This window comes from Crinia signifera, chromosome 1 (assembly GCF_055691185.1).
Source record: "Crinia signifera chromosome 1, ASM5569118v1, whole genome shotgun sequence".
NCBI classification, from domain to species: domain Eukaryota; kingdom Metazoa; phylum Chordata; class Amphibia; order Anura; family Myobatrachidae; genus Crinia; species Crinia signifera.
The window spans coordinates 479,069,882-479,093,688 of record NC_139217.1 but is presented as its reverse complement, the minus strand read 5'-3'; the positions used below and the strand labels follow the sequence as shown (position 1 = coordinate 479,093,688).

The 23,807-nt window shown below is 48.6% G+C and overlaps 1 protein-coding gene across 1 annotated transcript in view; it reads right to left on the bottom strand.

Moving 5' to 3' along the window:
- The window catches only part of CA9 (carbonic anhydrase 9), a 376,314-nt gene that overhangs the window by 143,216 nt on the left and 209,291 nt on the right, over nucleotides 1-23,807 (bottom strand). Inside the window, exons 5-7 of the mRNA XM_083155472.1 lie at nucleotides 16,338-16,430; nucleotides 15,861-15,927; nucleotides 2,039-2,196 (exon numbers count right to left, since the gene is read on the bottom strand). Of these exons, the coding sequence (XP_083011598.1) occupies nucleotides 2,039-2,196; nucleotides 15,861-15,927; nucleotides 16,338-16,430 (318 nt within the window). The remainder of the gene's footprint in view (nucleotides 1-2,038; nucleotides 2,197-15,860; nucleotides 15,928-16,337; nucleotides 16,431-23,807) is intronic.

Here is a 23,807-nt window from a genome sequence, read left to right as displayed (position 1 = left end):
CTGTAACGTCCTCAGCTCCCGCTCCTCTCCCCTCACCCCCCACCATTACTGGCTATGGCCTCTGCACCAGCTCTCTCCTACCTGTAATGTGCTCAGCTATGCTACCCCCCCTCGGCCATCGTTACAGGCTTTGGCCGCAGCATCAGCTTTCTCCTAGCTGTAACGTCCTTAGCTCCCGCTCCTCTCCCCCACCGCCCACCATTACTGGCTATGGCCTCTGCACCAGCTCTCTCCTACCTGTAATGTGCTCAGCTCAGCTATGCTACCCCCCCTCCGCCCATCGTTACAGGCTTTGGCCGCAGCACCAGCTTTCTCCTAGCTGTAACGTCCTCAGCTCCCTCTCCTCTCCCCCCACCCCCCACCATTACTGGCTATGGCCTCTGCACCAGCTCTCTCCTACCTGTAATGTTCTCACCTCCAGCTATGCTACCCCCCCCCCCCTCCGCCCATTGTTACAGGCTTTGGCCGCAGCATCAGCTTTCTCCTAGCTGTAACGTCCTCAGCTCCCACTCCTCTCCCCTCACCCCCCACCATTACTGGCTATGGCCTCTGCACCAGCTCTCTCCTACCTGTAATGTGCTCAGCTCCAGCTATGCTACCCCCCCTCCGCCCATCGTTACAGGCTTTGGCCGCAGCACCAGCTTTCTCCTAGCTGTAACGTCCTCATCTCCCGCTCCTTTCCCCCACCCCCCACCATTACTGGCTATGGCCTCTGCCCCAGCTCTCTCCTACCTGTAATGTTCTCACCTCCAGCTATGCTTACCCCCCCCCCCCCTCCGCCCATCGTTACAGGCTTTGGCCGCAGCATCAGCTTTCTCCTAGCTGTAACATCCTCAGCTCCCGCTCCTCTCCCCTCACCCCCCACCATTACTGGCTATGGCCTCTGCACCAGCTCTCTCCTACCTGTAATGTTCTCAGCTCAGCTATACTACCCCCCCCCCCCCTCCGCCTATCGTTACAGGCTTTGGCCGCAGCATCAGCTTTCTCCTAGCTGTAACGTCCTCAGCTCCCGCTCCTCTCCCCCACCCCCCACCATTACTGGCTATGGCCTCTGCACCAGCTCTCTCCTACCTGCAAATGTTCTCACCTCCAGCTATGCTACCCCCCCTCCGCCCATCGTTACAGGCTTTGGCCGCAGCATCAGCTTTCTCCTAGCTGTAACGTCCTCAGCTCCCGCTCCTCTCCCCTCACCCCCCACCATTACTGGCTATGGCCTCTGCACCAGCTCTCTCCTACCTGCAAATGTTCTCACCTCCAGCTATGCTACCCCCCCTCCGCCCATCGTTACAGGCTTTGGCCGCAGCATCAGCTTTCTCCTAGCTGTAACGTCCTCAGCTCCCGCTCCTCTCCCCCCACCCCCCACCATTACTGGCTATGGCCTCTGCACCAGCTCTCTCCTACCTGTAATGTTCTCAGCTATGCTACCCCCCCTCTGCCCATCGTTACAGGCTTTGGCCGCAGCATCAGCTTTCTCCTAGCTGTAACGTCCTCAGCTCCCGCTCCTCTCCCCCACCCCCCACCATTACTTTCTATGGCCTCTGCACCAGCTCTCTCCTACCTGTAATGTTCTCAGCTCAGCTATGCTACCCCCCCCCCCCTCCGCCCATCGTTACAGGCTTTGGCCGCAGCATCAGATTTCTCCTAGCTGTAACGTCCTCAGCTCCCGCTCCTCTCCCCTCACCCCCCACCATTACTGGCTATGGCCTCTGCCCCAGCTCTCTCCTACCTGTAATGTTCTCAGCTATGCTACCCCCCCTCCGCCCATCGTTACAGGCTTTGGCCGCAGCATCAGCTTTCTCCTAGCTGTAACGTCCTCAGCTCCCGCTCCTCTCCCCCACCCCCCACCATTACTGGCTATGGCCTCTGCACCAGCTCTCTCCTACCTGTACTGTGCTCAGCTAAGCTATGCTACCCCCCCTCCGCCCATCGTTACAGGCTTTGGCCGCAGCATCAGCTTTCTCCTAGCTGTAACGTCCTCAGCTCCCGCTCCTCTCCCCCCACCCCCCACCATTACTGGCTATGGCCGCTGCTCTCCTACCTGATTTGCAGACAGAGGGATGGTCTGGTTGCATATGGTCCATATAACGGTTTGGAGACAAGGTGGGGTTGTCAGAGATCCATTGTAACGGTAATATCTCTCAAGACGCTTCGGTAACAATCCATGAATATCAAATGCTGGTATATCCGTGCTTTGCCCTGTACAACAAAACATACATGGGTGGAATACGCACACATGCTGTGTTCTTCAGCACTGTACAATATCATTAACATATACTGTAGTACTGTATAATAACACTGTATCAACAACATACTGTATACTGCAGAGCTGTACAATAACACTGTATCACAAACATATACTGCAGCACTGTACAATATCACTTACATATACTGCAGAGCTGTACAAAAACACAATATCACCATCATATTCTGCAGCGCTGTACAATATCACTGTATAATCAACAAATCACCAGCATATACCGCACTGCTGTGCAATAACACTATCACCAGCATATACTGCAGCGCTGTACAATAACACTGTATCACCGACATATCACCAGCATATATTGCAGAGCTGTACAATAACACTGTGTCACAAACATATACTGCAGCACTGTACAATATCACTTACATATACTGCAGAGCTGTACAAAAACACTGTATCACAAACATATACTGCAGCACTGTACAATATCACTTACATATACGGCAGAGCTGTACAATAACACTGTATCACCATCATATTCTGCAGCGCTGTACAACAACACTGTATCATTTACATATACTGCAGCTCTGTACAATATAACCAACATATACTGAAGTGCTGTGCAATAACACTGTATCACTAACATATACTGCAGTGCTGTACAATATCACCAACATATACTGCAGCACTGTACAATAACACTGTATCACCATCATATTCTGCAGCGCTGTACAACAACACTGGATCATTTACATATACTGCAGCTCTGTACAATATAACCAACATATACTGAAGTGCTGTGCAATAACACTGTATCACTAACATATACTGCAGTGCTGTACAATATCACCAACATATACTGCAGTGCTGTACAATATCACCAACATATACTGAAGTGCTGTACAATAACATTTTAACCCCAACCTATCACCAGCATATACTGCAGCACGGCACAATAACACTGTATAACCGATATATTGCCAGCATATACTGCAGTGCTGTACAATAACACTGTACCACAGACACAGTATCATTGGCATATACTGCAGCGCTATACAATAACACTATCACCAGCATATACTGCAGCGCTGTACAATAACACTGTATCACCGACATATCACCAGCATATATTGCAGAGCTGTACAATAACACTATCACCAGCATATACTACAGCGCTGTACAATAACACTGTAACCAACCTATCACCAGCATATACTGCAGTGATGTATAATAACATTGAGTCACCAACATATGACCAGCATATACTGCAGTGATGTACAATAACACTGAATCACAGACATATCACAAGCATATACTGCAGCAATGTACAATAAATAATACTGCATCACAGACATATCACCAGCATTTACTGCAGTGCTGTACAATTACACTGTAACCTCAACCTATCACCAGCATATACTTCAGCGCTATACAATAACACTATCACCGACATATCACCAGCATATACTGCATTGCTGTACAATAACACTGTAACCCCAACCTATCACCAGCATATACTGCAGCTCTGTACAATATAACCAACATATACTGAACTGCTATACAATAACACTGTATCACTAACATATACTGCAGTGCTGTACAATAACACCAACATATACTGCAGTGCTGTACAATAACACTGTATCATCAACATATCACCTGCATATACTGCAGCACTGTACAATAACACTCACCAACATATCACAGCATATACTGCAGCGCTGTACAATAACACTGTATAACCAATATATCACCAGCATATACTGCAGTGCTGTACAATAACACTGTAACCCCAACCTATCACCAGCATAGACTGCAGCGCTGTAAAATAAGACTGTATCAGCGACATATTACCAGCATATACTGCAGTGCAATAAAACAGTGTCACCGTAATATGCCAGCTTATACTGCAGTGCTGTAAAATAACACTGTAACCAACCTATCACCAGCATATACTGCAGTGCTGTACAATAACACTGAGTCACCAACATATCACCAGCATACACTGCAGCGCTGTACAATAACACTGTATCACTGACATACCACCAGCATATACTGCAGTGCTGTACAATAACATTGTAACCAACCTATCACCAGCATATACTACAGCGCTTTACAATTATACTGTATCGATGACATATCACCAGCATTTACTGCAGCGCTGTACAATAACACTGTATCACTGACATACCACCAGCATATACTGCAGTGCTGTACAATAACATTGTAACCAACCTATCACCAGCATATACTACAGCGCTTTACAATTATACTGTATCAACAACATATCACCAGCATTTACTGCAGTGCTGTACAATAACACTGTGTCACCGACATATCCCAGCATATACTGCAGCGCTGTACAATAACACTGTATCACTGACATACCACCAGCATATACTGCAGTGCTGTACAATAACACTGTGTCACCGACATATCCCAGCATATACTGCAGCAATGTACAATAACACAATATCACTGACCTATCCCAGCATATACTGCAGTGCTGTACAATAACACTGTATCAGCGACATATCAACAGCATATACTGCAGTGCTGTACAATAACATTGTAACCAACCTATCACCAGCATATACTACAGCGCTTTACAATTATACTGTATCGATGACATATCACCAGCATTTACTGCAGCGCTGTACAATAACACTGTATCACTGACATACCACCAGCATATACTGCAGTGCTGTACAATAACATTGTAACCAACCTATCACCAGCATATACTACAGCGCTTTACAATAATACTGTATCAACAACATATCACCAGCATTTACTGCAGTGCTGTACAATAACACTGTATCACTGACATACCACCAGCATATACTGCAGTGCTGTACAATAACATTGTAACCAACCTATCACCAGCATATACTACAGCGCTTTACAATTATACTGTATCAACAACATATCACCAGCATTTACTGCAGTGCTGTACAATAACACTGTGTCACCGACATATCCCAGCATATACCGCAGCGCTGTACAATAACACTGTATCACTGACATACCACCAGCATATACTGCAGTGCTGTACAATAACATTGTAACCAACCTATCACCAGCATATACTACAGCGCTTTACAATTATACTGTATCAACAACATATCACCAGCATTTACTGCAGTGCTGTACAATAACACTGTGTCACCGACATATCCCAGCATATACTGCAGCAATGTACAATAACACTGTATCACTGACATACCACCAGCATATACTGCAGTGCTGTACAATAACATTGTAACCAACCTATCACCAACATATGCTGCAGCGCTTTACAATAATACTGTGTCACCAACATATCCCAGCATATACTGCAGCGCTGTACAATAACACTGTATAACTGACATACCACCAGCCTATACTGCAGTGCTGTACAATAACATTGTAACCAACCTATCACCAGCATATACTACAGCGCTTTACAATTATACTGTATCAACAACATATCACCAGCATTTACTGCAGTGCTGTACAATAACACTGTGTCACCGACATATACTGCAGCGCTGTATAATAACACTGTATCACTGACATACCACCAGCATATACTGCAGTGCTGTACAATAACACTGTGTCACCGACATATCCCAGCATATACTGCAGCAATGTACAATAACACTGTATCACTGACATACCACCAGCATATACTGCAGCAATGTACAATAACACAATATCACTGACATATCCCAGCATATACTGCAGCGCTGTACAATAACACTGTATCACTGACATACCACCAGCATATACTGTACTGCAGTGCTGTACAATAACACTGTGTCACCGACATATCCCAGCATATACTGCAGCAATGTACAATAACACAATATCACTGACATATCCCAGCATATACTGCAGCGCTGTACAATAACACTGTATCACTGACATACCACCAGCATATACTGTACTGCAGTGCTGTACAATAACACTGTGTCACCGACATATCCCAGCATATACTGCAGTGCTGTACAATAACACTGTGTAACCGACATATCCCAGCATATACTGCAGCAATGTACAATAACACTGTATCACTGACATATCACCATCATATACTGCAGCACTGTACAATAACATTGTAACTAACCTATCACCAGCATATACTGCAGCGCTTCACAATAACACTGTGTCACCGACATATCCCAGCATATACTGCAGCGCTGTACAATAACACTGTATCACTGACATACCACCAGCATATACTGTACTGCAGTGCTGTACAATAACACTGTGTCACCGACATATCCCAGCATATACTGCAGCAATGTACAATAACACAATTTCACTGACCTATCCCAGCATATACTGCAGTGCTGTACAATAATACTGTATCAGCGACATATCAACAGCATATACTGCAGTGCTGTACAATAACATTGTAACCAACCTATCACCAGCATATACTACAGCGCTTTACAATTATACTGTATCACCTACATATCACCAGCATTTACTGCAGCGCTGTACAATAACACTGTATCACTGACATACGACCAGCATATACTGCAGTGCTGTACAATAACATTGTAACCAACCTATTACCAGCATATACTACAGAGCTTTACAATTATACTGTATCACCGACATATCACCAGCATTTACTGCAGCGCTGTACAATAACACTGTATCACTGACATCCCACCAGCATATACTGCAGTGTTGTACAATGACATTGTAACCAACCTATCGCCAGCATATACTACAGCGCTTTACAATTATACTGTATCGACGACATATCACCAGCATTTACTGCAGCGCTGTACAATAACACTGTATCACTGACATACCACCAGCCTATACTGCAGTGCTGTACAATAACATTGTAACCAACCTATCACCAGCATATACTACAGCGCTTTACAATTATACTGTATCAACGAAATATCACCAGCATTTACTGCAGTGCTGTACAATAACACTGTGTCACCGACATATCCCAGCATATACTGCAGCGCTGTACAATAACACTGTATCACTGACATACCACCAGCATATACTGCAGTGCTGTACAATAACACTGTGTCACCGACATATCCCAGCATATACTGCAGCAATGTACAATAACACTGTATCACTGACATACCACCAGCATATACTGCAGTGCTGTACAATAACACTGTGTCACCGACATATCCCAGCAATGTACAATAATATTGTCTCAGCGACCTATAACCAATAACTGGCACTGCGCCTCTTGGCTATTGGGGTTCCCTGTGACAAAAGTCAATGGCATCCCATGATTTGTGCAGAGGAGTAGCATGACCTTTGGATGACTACTTTGGAATGAGTTTTTTTTCTTTTTACACAGGTACCTATGGATTTCTAGGTGGACAAGTTTACCAAGCACGTGTCAACATTGGTGAGTTTGTGTCTATGGGCCTGATTCTGGTTCACTTGCAAAAGCAAATTCTCTCTATAATGGAGAAAACCATGCTGTACTGCTGGTGGGGCAGATGTAACAGGTGCAGCGGGAATTATATTTGAGTGGAGTTAGTACTACAAACTGATATCTGTATTGCAGTGTAAGATTTTCCCTGCGCAGAAACAAAATAGCACCCAAATCTAATGCTCTCTACACGTTAAACCCCCCCCCCCCCCCCCCCGCAGTGCAGCATGATTCTGTCCATCAGAGAAAGAATTTGCTTCTGTGAGTGAACCAGAATCAGGGTCCTATGTATATGTGTGTGTGTAGGGTGAACCAGAATCAGGGTCCTATGTATATGTGTGTGTGTAGGTTTCTTGAACTTAAACTATTATGGTCTGTGTTTTCTTTTAGATTGGTCCGGCTGTAGAACTACAAGTGCCCTACATACCCTGGATGGGCCCTGCATGCTGATACTTGTGGTTCTCCAAGTACCAGCATGCAGGGGAGGCTTGCTGGCACTTTTAGTTCCACAGCTAAACCCAATATTTAATCAATTTTTTTATACTTCATGGACTATCAACCTGGCACCCACTACCCAGGGGTGCTACAGATAGCCCCGGGCTTCAGCACTGGCCCTTGGATGCAATGGGGGGACCCCTTTATTGGGATCCAAGCCAGGGTTGACCAGTTGGGGGTTAATGCCACGGCCACAGAACCTATAAAATCAGTGTCCCCCAGCTGTGGCATTACCTCACAGACTTGTGAAGCCCGGTGCTGATTTTAAAAATACAGGGGACCCCTATGTCTTTTGTTGTCTGTATTTTGACAATTAGTATTGGTTGTGCTTAGTAAATTCTATCTCTTTGTTTTCATTTTCCTGACGTGAGCATGTACAGATCCCATGATCTCACGGATAGGGCCCAATGTATCAGGGACAGACATTCTGGGCCAAATGTAATAGGGTGAGAGTTTCAGAAAGTGAGAGATTTTGGGAGAGTTTTCCCATGTTTTTTAAAGCAGCAATCAATTACATGGCAAAATCAACCTGGTTTTGCTGTGTAATTGATTGCTCCTTTAAAAAAAGGGGAAAAATCTCCCAAAATCTCTCACTTTCTGAAACTCTCACCCTATTACATGTGGCCCTCTGTGCCAAGTGCGGCATAACATGAATAAGAGTAATAGTAATAATCAGAGGTGGGACTGCAGCACATCTCCGGCCAGGACTCACTGGGGGATCCCTGGGGGCCGTACACATTACCACACATCTCCGGACAGGACTCACTGGGGGATCCCTGGGGGCCGTACACATTACCACACATCTCCAACCAGGACTCACTGGGGGATCCGTGGGGGCCGTACACATTACCACACATCTCCGGCCAGGACTCACTGGGGGATCCCTGGGGGCCGTACACATTACCGCTTATCTCTAGCCAGGACTCACAGGGGGATCCCTGGGGGCCATACACATTACCACACATCTCCGGCCAGGACTCACTGGGGGATCCCTGGGGGCCGTACACATTACCACACATCTCCGGACAGGACTCACTGGGGGATCCCTGGGGGCCGTACACATTACCACACATCTCCAACCAGGACTCACTGGGGGATCCGTGGGGGCCGTACACATTACCACACATCTCCGGCCAGGACTCACTGGGGGATCCCTGGGGGCCGTACACATTACTGCTTATCTCTAGCCAGGACTCACAGGGGGATCCCTGGGGGCCATACACATTACCACACATCTCCGGCCAGGACTCACTGGGGGATCCCTGGGGGCCGAACACATTACCACACATCTCCGGCCAGGACTCACTGGGGGATCCCTGGGGGCCGTACACATTACCGCTTATCTCTAGCCAGGACTCACGGGGGGATCCCTGGGGGCCGTACACATTACCGCTTATCTCTAGCCAGGACTCACGGGGGGATCCCTGGGGGCCGTACACATTACCACACATCTCCGGCCAGGACTCACTGGGGGATCCCTGGGGGCCGTACACATTACCACACATCTCCAGCCAGGACTCACTGGGGGATCCCTGGGGGCCGTACACATTACCGCTTATCTCCGGCCAGGACTCACTGGGGGATCCCTGGGGCCATACACATTACCGCTTATCTCTAGCCAGGACTCACTGGGGGATCCCTGGGGGCCATACACATTACCGCTTATCTCTAGCCAGGACTCACTGGGGGATCCCTGCGGGCCGTACACATTACCGCTTATCTCAAACCAGGACTCACTGGGGGATCCCTGGGGGCTGTACACATTAACGCTTATCTCAAACCAGGACTCACTGGGGGATCCCCGGGGGCCGTTCACATTACCACAAATCTCTGGCAAGGCTTCATCGGGGAACCCTGGGGGCCGTACACATTACCGCTTATCTCCAGCCAGTACTCACTGGGGGATCCCTGGGGGCCGTACACATTACTGATTATCTCCGGCCAGGACTCACTGAGGGTCGAAAACATTACCGCTTATCTCCAGCCAGGACTCACTGGGGATCCCTGGGGGCTGTACACATTACCGCTTATCTCCAGCCAGGACTCACTGGGGGATCCCTGGGTGCCGTACACATTACCGCTTATCTCTAGCCAGGACTCACTGGGGGATCCCTGGGGGGCAAACGCATTACCGCTTATCTCCGGCCAGGACTCACTGGGGAATCCCTGGGGGCCGTACACATTACCGCTTATTTCTAGCCAGGACTCACTGGGGAATCCCTGGGGATGTATATATTACTGCACATCTATGGCCCGGACTCACTGACAAACCCATGGGGGACGTACACATTACCACACATTTATGGCCCGGACTCACTGGGGAATCCCTGGGGATGTACAAATTACTGCACATCTATGGCCGGGACTCACTGGGGATCCCTGAGGGACGTACACATTACTGCTTATCTCTAGACAAGACTTACTGGGGGATACCTGGGAATGTACATATTACCGAACATTTCTGGCCCTGACTCACGGGGGAATCCCTGAGAAATGTACACATTACAGCTTATCTCTAGCCAGGACTCACTGGCGGATCCCTGGGGGACATACACATTACCACACATCTATGGCCCAGACTCACTGGGGATCAATGGGGATGTACATATTACTGCAAATCTCCGATGAGGACTCACTGGGGAATCCCTGGGGATGTACAAATTACCGCATATCTATGGCCCGGACTCACTGGGGGATCCCTGAGGGACGTACACATTACTGCTTATCTCTAGACAAGACTTACTGGGGGATACCTGGGGATGTACATATTGCCGAACATTTCTGGCCCTGACTCACGGGGGAATCCCAAAGAAATGTACACGTTACAGCTTATCTCTAGCCAGGACTCACTGGCAGATCCATGGGGGACGTACACATTACCGGTTATCTCTAGACAAGACTCACTGGGGGGATCCCTGGGGGACGTGCACATTACCACAGATCTCTGGCCCTGACTCATTGGGGAATCCCTGAGAAATGTACACATTACCGCTTATCTCTAGCCAGGACTAACCGGGGGATCCCTGGGGGACATACACATTACTGCTTATCTCTAGACAAGACTCACTGGGGGATCCCTGGTGGACGTACATATTACCACACATCTATGGCCCAGACTTACTGGGGGATGTACACATTCCCACATACCTCTGACCAGGACTCACTGGAAGATCTCTGGGGGATTTACACATTACCACACATCTCTGGCCAGGACTCATTGGGGGACGTACATATTATGACACATCCATGGCCCGGACTTACTGGGGGGGATCCCTGGGGGTGTATACATTAGCACACATTTCCGGTAAGGACTTACTGGGGATCCCTGGGGGACGTACACAACACATCACATCTCTGGGCCACACTCACTGGGGGATCCCTGGGTGGATGTACATTTTGCCACTTATCTCTAGCCAGGACTCCCTAGGGGATCCCTGGGGGGTGTACACATTACCACGCATCTTTGGCCAGGACTCACTGGGGGATCCTTGGCGGATGAACACATTACCGCACATCTCTGGCCAGGACTCACTGGGGGATCCCTGGGGGACGTACACATTACCACAAATCTCTAGCCAGGATTCACTGGGGAAATCACTGGGGTGTACACATTACCGTACATCTCTGGCCCGGACTCACTGGGGGACGTATACATGGTAAGGACTCATAAGGGGGATCCCTGGGGGACGTACACATTACCACGCATCTTTGGCCAGGACTCACTGGGAGATCACTGGGGGACATACACATTACTGCACATCTCTGGCCCGGACTCACTGGGGGATGTACACATTACCGCACATCTCTGGCCCGGACTCACTGGGGGATCTCTGGGGTGTAAACATTACCACACATCTCTAGCCAGGACTCACTGGGGGATGTACACATGGCCAGGACTCATGGGGGGATCACTGGGGGACGTACACATTAGTGTACATCTCTGGTCAGGACTCACTGGGGGATCCCTGGGGAACATACACATTACCGCAAATCTCTGGCCCGGACTCACTGGGGGATGTACACTTTACCACACATCTCTGGCCCAGACTCACTGGGGGATGTACACATCTCCGGCCCAGACTCACTGGGGGATGTACACATTGCCGCACATCTCTGGTCAGGACTCACTGGAGGATCCCTGGGGTTGTACACATTACCACACATCTCTGGCCTGGACTCACTGTGGGATCCCTGGGGGGATGTACACATTACCGCACATCTTTGGCCCGCACTCACTGGGGGATCCTGGGGGGCATACACATTATCACACATCTCCGGCCTGGACTCACTTGGGGATCCCTGGGGGACGTACTCATCACCACACATCTCTGGGCCACATTCACTGGGGGATCCCAGGGTGGATGTACATTTTACCACTTATCTTTAGCCAGGTCTCCCTGGGGGATCCATGGGAGGTGCAGACATTACCACGCATCTTTGGCCAGGACTCACTGGAGCAGAGGCAGAACTCTGGGAGGCAATGGAGTCATCTGCCGCCGGGCTCCTGCTCTCAAGGGGGCACCTTTCCTCCCCTGCAATTTTAACTCCATTAATTGAAAGCCATTGATATCACTTTAGAGTTCTGAAATATGTGTTCTATATCTCTCTCTCTCTAGATATACTGTATATATGCCTGTTATATTTCATAATAGATATACAATATATACTTTATATAAGGTTTTGTGTGTGTATGGGGATCCCTGGGGATCTATACATTACCAAACATCTCCAGCCAGGACTTACTGGGGGATCCCTGGGGAACGTACACATTACCGCTTATCTCTAGCCAGGACTCACTGGGGGACGTACACATTACCAGTTATCTCTAGACAAGACTCACTGGGGGTTCCCTGGGGGACATACAAATTACCACACATCTCTGGCCCGGACTCATTGTGGGATCCCTGGGAGGACGTACACATTACAACACATCATCTGGGGACATACACATTATCACACATCTCCACCCAGGCCTGACTTGGGGATCCCTGGGGGACGTACACATCACCCCACATCTCTGGGCCACATTCTCTGGGGGATCCCCGGGTGGATGTACATTTTGCCACTTTTCTCTAGTCAGGACTCCCTGGGGGATCCCTGGGGGGTGTACACATTACCACGCATCTTTGGCCAGGACTCACTGGGGGATGAACACATTACCGCACATCTCTGGCCAAGACTCACTGGGGGATCCCTGGGGGACGTACACATTACCACACATCTATGGCCAGGACTCACTGGGGGTGAACCCATTACCACACATCTCCGGCCTGGACTCACTGGGGGACGTACACATGGTCAGGACTCATGGGGGGATCCCTGGGGACGTACACATTACCATGCATCTTTGGCGACTCATCACTGGGGGACATACACATTACCGTACATCTCTGGCCCGGACTCACTGGGGGATCCCTGGAGGATAAACACATTACCGCACATCTTTGGCCTGGACTCACTGGGGGACGTACACATTACGGCACACCTCTGGTCAGGACTCACTGGGGGATCCCTGGGGGTGTATACATTACCAAACATCTCTGGCCAGGACTCACTGGGGAACGTACATACTACTGTATTACCACACATCTATGGCCCGGACTCACTAGGGGATCCCTGAGGAACGTACACATTACCGCAAATCTCTGGCCTGGACTCACTGGGCGATGTACACATTACCGCACATCTCTGGCCCAGACTCACTGGGGGATGTAGACATTACAACACATCTCTGATCAGGACTTACTGGGGGATCCATGGGGAATGTACACATTGCCGCACATCTTCAGCCCGGACTCACTGGGGGACGTACACATGGCCAGGACTCATGGGGGGGATCCCTGGGGATGTACACATTACTGCACAGCTGTAGCCCAGACTCACTGGGGGATGTACACATAGCCGCACATCTCTGGCCCAGACTCACTGGGGGATGTACACATTACCGCACATCTCTGATCAGGACTCACTGGAGGATCCCTGGGGGTGTTTACATTACCAAACATCTCTGGCCAGGTCTTACTGGTGGATCCCTGGGGGTGTATACGTTACCAAACATCTCCGGACAGGACTTATTGGGGGATCCCTGGGGAATGTACACATTACCACAAATCTCTGGCCCGGACTCACTGGGGAATGTACACATTACCACACATCTCTGGCCAGGACTGACAGGGGGACGTACATATTACCACACATCTATGGCCCGGACTCACTGGACGATGTACACATTACCGCACATCTCTGGCCCGGACTCACTGGGCGATGTACACATTACCGCACATCTCTGGCCAGGACTCACTGGGGGACGTACACATTACCGCACATCTCTGGCCCAGACTCACTGGGGGATGTACACATTACCGCACATCTCTGGCCAGGACTGACAGGGGGACGTACATATTACCACACATCTATGGCCCGGACTCACTGGGGGATGTACACATTACCGCACATCTCTGGCCCGTACTCACTGGGCGATGTACACATTACCGCACATCTCTGGCCCAGACTCACTGGGGGATGTACACATTACCGCACATCTCTGGCCCAGACTCACTGGGGGATGTTCACATTACCGCACATCTCTGGCCCAGACTCACTGGAGGATCCCTGGGGGTGTATACATTACCAAACATCTCCGGCCAGGACTTACTGGGCAACGTACACATTAACACACATCTCTGGTCAGGACTCACTGGGGGATGTACACATTACCGCACATCTCTGGCCAGGACTCACTGGGGGATGTACACATTACCGCACATCTCTGGCCCGGACTCACTGGGCAATGTACACATTACCGCACATCTCTGGCCAGGACTCACTGGGGGACGTACACATTACCGCACATCTCTGGCCCGGACTCACTGGGGGATGTACACATTACCGCACATCTCTGGCCCGGACTCACTGGGCGATGTACACATTACCGCACATCTCTGGCCAGGACTCACTGGGGGACGTACACATTACCGCACATCTCTGGCCCGGACTCACTGGGCGATGTACACATTACCGCACATCTCTGGCCAGGACTCACTGTGGGACGTACACATTACCGCACATCTCTGGCCCGGACTCACTGGGGGATGTACACATTACTGCACATCTCTGGCCCGGACTCACTGGGCGATGTACACATTACCGCACATCTCTGGCCAGGACTCACTGGGGGACGTACACATTACCGCACATCTCTGGCCCGGACTCACTGGGGGATGTACACATTACTGCACATCTCTGGCCCGGACTCACTGGGGGATGTACACATTACTGCACATCTCTGGCCAGGACTCACTGGGCGATGTACACATTACTGCACATCTCTGGCCCAGACTCACTGGGGGACGTACACATTACCGCACATCTCTGGCCCGGACTCACTGGGCGATGTACACATTACCGCACATCTCTGGCCAGGACTCACTGGGGGATGTACACATTACTGCACATCTCTGGCCAGGACTCACTGGGCAATGTACACATTACCGCATATCTCTGGCCCGGACTCACTGGGGGATGTACACATTTCCGCACATCTCTGGCCCGGACTCACTGGGCGATGTACACATTACTGCACATCTCTGGCCAGGACTCACTGGGCAATGTACACATTACCGCACATCTCTGGCCCGGACTCACCGGCAGTAGGTCTTGGTTACCTATTTGAACTTTGGTCTGTGCTGCAGTCACCACTGGTAAAAACGAATAGAGAATGTGGCATGAGGCACAATATGTGATTGGAGCACTCACCGGCCTCTCTCACAGCCCTCAGGTGTGGCAGCAGGTGGCTGTATCCATCGTTATCATCAGGTCCTTCCTGCAATAGGGAATTAGAGGTGAAGACACTGACTATGCACTCCAGCCCCCCCCCCCCCCCCTCCAGGACAGAGACTATGAGGATGACTGGGACAGTCATTGGGAAATGGAGCCGGAGAAACCGGAGCAATAACTGGACTAAACCATTCTGCCCAAGTGCATGATTGAGCCCAATGAAGTGCTGGCTCCGTGTTGGTTCTGGGATCTGCCTCATCCATTTCTGTTGCCTGTCCATGTTCTGTGGTTACTGGGGATCTCTCCTTTCTAATCACGGGCCTTTGGGATGAGCTGGTTCCCGGATAATGTACTCTGTGTCCAGTGAGATACATGGAACAGCTCTGTGCTCCAGACCCAGAGGAAGGTCCAGCAATCCCCCGAGACGTTCTAGAGCAGTGATGCAGGACCACTTACCTGTATGAAGGCAGCCAACACTGCAAGTCCTCCTGGTTGGGTTTTGGCGGCATCCAAGCTCTCGTACTGGGTGGAATAATGGACCACATGAATCTAAGGAGAGATCGATAGCTATATTATCCTAGTATAGTCCATTGCACCAGGACACCCACCACATGCGGCTCATTTGCTGTAGTGTATATGGAGCCACCTTCTAGCAATACAATGGGCTGTAGACTAGCATATTACTATTGGGACCATTCCTGCAATGGGACACGGTCACTAGGTCAACAAGCATTAGGCGACACCACTATGTCGACATGGGTTAGGCCGACAGGATCACATTAGTTCAACACAAGCATTAGGATGACATGGGGAAGGCTGACAGTCAAAAGGTCGACATGGGGTTTTTCACCGACCTGCCGACAGGTGGTATTTCATGCCGTACCATCCACTAGGTTGTGGTGGGAGAATATAATAGTGTGCCGAGCACAGCGAGCCGTGCCAGGGGACGCAGTGCTACGTTTCAGTGTAGAAATTCGGGACAAATTTTTTTTTTTTAAACCCTTTTGACTGTTGACCTCCCCCATGTCAACCCAATGCTTGTGTCGACCTAATGACCATGTCGACCTTTAGTCATGTCAACCTCGTGGTGTCAACCTACTGCTTGTCGACCTAGATGCTGTCTATCCTATGATCCATACCCCATAATATGTCAGCACTATCGTCGGTTCTTCTATGGTCAGTCTACATCTGAATACAACAATCGGCTTGTGCACAACCTCTGGCAGATCTGGGTATATATATATATATATATATATATATATATATATATATATAGAAACCAAGGTGGTCCAGCACAGCCACGACACAATGTTGCCAGGGGACGCCAGACGCGGCACGCTACAAATCAGCGTGTACGCTGTACAGGTGTTACCACGGCAATCTGGAACTCCGCCGGATAAGTGCAATATGATGATATACGTGAACAATACATATAACAACACACAAAAAGACAAACAGAAAGGACAATGATATCACATGTGGAAAATAGCTAATACAGTTGGAGGCTAATGACAAATATGTTACAGCACGCCGAGTCATGCTAACATCACCATCCACATGCTATGAAAAAGGTATGTAGTACCATTTCAGTCCAAACAAGTGACTGTGTAATGTTGTGTTTGGTTGACCAATGGGTGCTACATATACGTGACCTCGCGTGACAAACCTTTTTCATAGCATGTGGATCGTGATGTAACATATTTGTCATTAGCCTCCAACTGTATTCAAAAGGCTGTTTTCGCTGCTGTGGTTGCACCACTTGCAGCTATATGAGTACGGGTGATACATTTTATCAAAAGTTCAAGCTTAAACATCGTGTCAGCTGTCATACAAAATTTGTGGTTTATCTTTTAAGTTGTCCCTGCGGTCGACACTACGTCGGCAAGACTGACAGGGCATTCAAAGAGCGTGCTACAGCTCACCGCTCCAATATAAAAATAGCCATAGCTGCTGGACATGGGGAACACCCCGTAAGCAAGCATTTTGTAGAGGCAAGACACTCCTTGACCTCTTTAAGATATAGAATCATAGACCATGGGCCTCCTCTTCCCCGTGGCGGTGACAGGTCACTGATTTTACTGCAAACCTAATGTCGCTGGATCTATGTACTGGATACACTGGCGCCCCGAGGCTTAAATGAAAACCTCGGTTTATCCTGTTTTTTATAAACAATTTGTTGTCCCCATTTATACGTAGATATGCACACATAATTACATAAACTATATTGGTAACTGTATTTCTTATAGCTGTATTATACAGCCAGTTTCTATATTGTGTGCACCCTGTATGCTGTGGGGACCGCTTCATTCTCTCTTTATTCTTTTTCATGTATTCTTTTCTATGTATTTGTGTTTAAACCACCATGTTGTAACATTTGTTTAAATTTCATTTACGATGTGTAACTTAGTCTTTTCATTGATGAATTTTAGATCACGTGCCTGAGGCCAACTCCGTGGCTCACTCCGTCCAGGAAGCGTGTGAGGTCACCATTGACGCCATGTGACGGGACGCCGTGCGCCGCGGACCGCACCGAGGGCTATTTAGGTAAGTTCACTTACATATTTCTTTGTTCTATGGCACCTTGATAAAGTGGCGAGACTGCCACGAAATGTTGGTAACTTCTGCCTAGTTGTGTGATTCTTTCACTGCGAGTGCCGCCCCCCCCCCCCCCCCCCCTCCTACATTGCATGTACTTGTCTCCGTTTGGATCCAAGCACGGAGGGCACCACTGACTACAACTTTTTCCCTTCTGGGACCTCTGCAAACTTGGAGTGCCGTCTCACCTCCTCTATATATATATATATATTCCAATAGACCGGCACACACCAATGCTCCTCCTCTATTCAGGGTTACTTTACCGGGTGCCCTCGCTGGATCTGATTACATAGACGGAGGAGGTGCGGCACACACGGCTGGAAGAACTGCACGGTACACTGAATCTGCAAACAACTTTTCAATGTCCTTTATTTGGACATTTTCATCAGGGTTACAAAAGACAAATGCTCACATACCTATATACATCACCGTGCTGGTTCACGTCCGCCAGAGCGCATTCAGTTGCGCCTGAGGTGACGTCAATCCGTTAGGACGCAGTGCTCCCGCCACCATAGTAACCAATAAACAACTAATACATATAATGCACAATACAATACAATACAAGACGGACCTACAAACATTCAAATGACTGCACAAGAAAACATGTTAAATATACTTATTATACGTATGTTCCAAAATTGATACTACTGTATACTAAGAAACAATTCAAATAGAAGAGAAGAGAACATTGCTGAGAGCCCGATATGGGCGCCTTGTGGTAACAAAATTGTTATAAAGTTACTCAATATTCGGGATAATGGGTGAGGACAAATAGAACAACCATTAAGCAATATAAAAGTACATTGATGAATTGCAAATGGTACTTAGAACATTTCCATATGCTCACTGTACATGCTATAGAGGACGAATAAAACACATTATTTCCTAGAAAGACAACTTATGCCCAAAGTCCCCTAGGGGAAATGGTGTCAAGTCGAAAAATCCAGCGTGTTTCACATTTTAGCAACTGAACACCCCTATTCTTGCCCCTAATATTGGGGGGGGATATGGTCAATCATGCAATATCTTAATGAAGGAAGAGTGTGTTTCATTGCTAAAAAATGTTTAGGAACTGGAAGATCGCACTTCCCTCCGGAGAGTGCTGCTCGGATGGTGGATCTATGTGTAGTGATCCTTTCTTTAAAGGTCCTTTCGGTCTTGTCAATATACGACAGACCGCAAGGACAGATCAACTGATAAATTACATACCGCGACTCACAGCTTAAGGTATGTCTGATTGTGTATTTAGTGATTATTATTATTTTATTTATAAGGCGCCACAAGTGTTTCGCAGCGCCGTATAAAGGAACAATACAGGGAGACAAAACTTGGCATAACATTGAATAAATAACAAAAATACAGTACAAATAAAGAGCGCCACAGTTCAATACACATTACAGCTTGGATATAAGTAGTGAGGACTCAATCAACATACAACTAGAGGCTTGATGCCAATGATGGAGATGAGTATGCGGACGAAGATGGTCACTGAGTGTTAGAGTATAGGAGAGCTGTGAGTGACATGTGAAGAGAAGTGGGCTTTGACAACAGGAGGGAAGAGGGCGCTGCTCGGAGGAGCTTACAATCTAGTAGGAAGGGGAGACAGACAGATTACAAGAGGTGCAAGTGAGTGGGTGGTGGCTAGATAGCAGGATGTAAACAGGCAAGGGGTCGGAGAACCAGCTGGTTTATGCAGTGAAAGGGTACGCTTTGATGAATATGTGGCATCCCAGAATTGGGCTACCCCCTTTTTGGTGCCACAGAATCATTGGTGGCCAGGGCTGCCTAAAAATACACAGGATTTCGGGGGGTTGCTAGGCAACCACCCCGCAGCAGCAAGGAGGACAGCAGGGACTTTAGGACCCAGCAAGGTGCTGGGAGAAGCAGGAAGTTAGAGACCTGCCTGTTGCTGGGCAGATTGGAGTGTAACCAGTTTGCTGTGAGCAGTGAGAGGAACCAGGAAGGCAGTCAGTCAGAAGTGTGCCTGAGAGTAAGGAGTAAGCAGCGCGTTACGCTGGGCGTGCTGAGGAGAGTGGTGAAGAGTGGAGCAGAGGCAGGACAGAGCAGCCAGAGAGAGACCTCTGCAGCAGCTTCCCAGTGGTGATTGATGGTTGGGAGAGAGGGAGAGAGAGAGCCTGCAGCCCACACTCGTGTAGAGGAGTCCCCGCACAGCAGGACACCCACAGATCCTGTGTGTCCCCAGAAAGCCCTGACAGGAGTCAGCAACAGATGTGCAGGTACCCTGACAACACCCCACATACCAGTTACCCATCTCACCTTCCCCAATGGCCTTGTGGCCTGTCCTCTTTTTCTGCCACAAGTTAACCCAGCACAGTGCCATTTTAGCCGGAGGCACGGCCCAGCATACAGGGACTGCCTTTACCCTCACCCTTCCTTACTTGGAACCGGATAACCCATTTATTCAACCAAGTGCCTTTGACTAGCCAGAACCCGGACCCAGGCCTTTTCTTCAGCAAAGTCCCTTTTCAATGTTGGCATTGTGCCAAAATTACAGACACCTCTTTTGCCTTGGATTACAAATCCCATTACTAGCTGTTTAAAAGACACGGTGCACCTAGGCCAAACAGGTACCTTATTTCTGGAAATACTGTAACTGCGCAGTTCAGGGACTCGCTCTTTTTAGCCTGGACACTTATGGTTATTTATGCAAGGTATAAGTACTGCATACTATGTTCATTCATGTGAAAGCTATTGCATGTCTTGTTTGATGATTTGAATTGGTTACACGACAGTATACCGTGCGAATTGCGGCCTGCAGGTGTTACAGGTGGCCCCATCGCGCACGATATCTTCTTTATAGAATATCTTTATTCTTTCATCTCTAAATTGAATTTATTGTTGAACAGTGTATTGCATTTACTGCAGTGTATTGTGCGAAGTGCGGCCTATGGTGCCACAGTGACCCCATCGCGCACAATATCATGAGGGAGAATTGTCTTTTTTCATAAACTGCCAATTGTTATCATTGTTATTGCATTGTTTCGTCATTTTCATAGCGGTGATTCACAGTCCTTTTCGCTTCAAAAATAAATCCTTTTTGATCACCGTCCTCACGTGTGGTGACCATTCTGTGTGGTTGTGTTGGGTATTGTCTTCCCATGGTGCCTTTGTCCCTCCGCCCTCTGAATTGCAGGCAAGTGAAGCAGTCAGGTAGCAGCCAAGCAGTGCCGAGAGGAGAACAGGAACATCAGGTAACGGTCACACACCTGCACGTAGTCTGACAACATCACAAATAGGTGAGTTTTCAGTGCCTGTTTGAAGCTTTGCAAGGTCCGAGAGACAGGGGCGGATTTAGGGGTGACGGCGCCCGTAGGCACAAAAATAATGTCCGCCCCCCTGCCTAATTGTAATATTTTTATTGATTAGTTATAAGCCCTCATTTGATGGTTTGCTAAGTAGGACAGTTACAGGGGCATGATCTGCATGTCCTATCTATTTACACTCTATTAAAGATGGAATATGGTACAGTACAGTGGAAACATTTTGCAGTTACTGGTACATTTCAGGCTGACAGTACTAACACATGCATCCAAGTGCCGCCCCTAGGCACGTGCCTCACGTGCCTAATGGGAAATTCGGCACTGCCGAGAGAGTCTAATGGAGCGAGGGATTGCGTTCCACTGAAGGGGTGCAGCACGGGCAAAGTCCTGTACTCTAGCATGGGAAGCAGTGATCAGGGTGGAGGAGAGACGACAGTTGTCAGCCAACCGTAGAGGGCGGGAGGGTGTATGAATGGAGATGAGGTTAGAGATATATGGAGCAATAGTTCCACAGTGGGGATGGAAAAATACTGCACCTGGGATCATACAAGTACAAACTGTGCATGTGCACCTAATGCACCCCCCGGGCAGGAGGTTTTTCAGGGTTACTAAATGAAGAGATATCAGCTTTAACCAGCATGTCACGGAGGTTAGGAGCCCTTTGGTAGCAAGCCATCAGTCGGGAATTAGGAATATTAATGTCGCTATCACTAGAGACAATGGGCCATCATTTTTTAGAGACCCGGTTTATGACAGTACTGGCTTTAGAATATTTAGTGCCCCGCGGAATGATCTCTGCTTGGGCTACTTTAGGTTTAGCAATTAGTAGTTGCTCACGAGTCTGGAGTGCTACTCGTTGTTTGGCTTGTATGAGATCATGTAATTTATAACCTCTATCAAGAAATTTTTTAATAAGTACCTCAATCTGTGCATCTGCTTCAATGGGATCAGATACAATCCGCTTGATGCGGACCATTTGGTAGAAGGGCAAACCTTTAATCAGACCTGACAGGTGAGCACTGGTACCATGTACTAAATTATTCTTATCTGTCTCTTTTTGGAATAATGAAGTTGTAATGGTGCCATCTTTCAGGTGCAATGTTATGTCTAAAAAGTTGATAATAGATTGGTTAGAAGTCATGGTAAACTTAACAGGACTCATACCCGCAATATGATGTTCAACAAGTCTTTCCAGATCAATGATGGGTCCTGCCCAAAAAATGAGCAGGTCATCTATAAATCTGCGGTAAAGCAATATTCTGGCAGCAACATCAGGCTGATTGACAAAAACTTGTTGTTCAACATAGAACATAAAAATATTGGCGTATGCCGGTGCGGCATTAGAGGCCATCGAACAGTCATTTAATTGCAGCCAGATTTGCCATCGTGTAAAAAATTATTTTTTGTTAATACAAATTTCAATAGCAGCAACAAGAAATCAATATTGGGGGGCGTGGCCTGGCGGAACAGCGGACGGCAGCATACACACAAAGCTCCGGTGCCCGTCTGCATAAAACTCACTGAATACCCCTCTCTCTCCCTGAGACCCCTTGTAGCATCGCCTCCCCTTACCTCCTGGTAGCCGCCGGTGGTGGTGGGGGTGGGTCGCGGAGCCGGGAGACGTTCTTAGACGTCTTTGCAGGTTGCGGCCTACCTCCGCCCGGAAGCCGGGGCCTCAATTTGGACGTCCTGCCGAAATTAGAGCTCCACGGCGTGACAGACGGCGGAAAGAAGCCGCTGACAGCGCCAGAGACCACACGCCGAGCGCCCCTCCACCCGGGGATAAGACCACACCTGTGGGGGTGCCGCTGCGGCCTTCCCCTGGACACACGCCTCAAAGTCTGATACTGCTGCTGCGGCTGGGAATCCTCGGATGGCGGCGGCCATCTTGCCTGCTTAACTTCAGCTCCTTGAATCTCAACTCCAGAGAAATCATAAGAGGCAGAGACTGGGCTGAATCCAACCACCTACACAGCTGGGACTGGACCACCAATACCTGAGGTGAGCTACAAAGGGAGAGCTGACACTGGTCTCTGTCCTTGCCCCACAG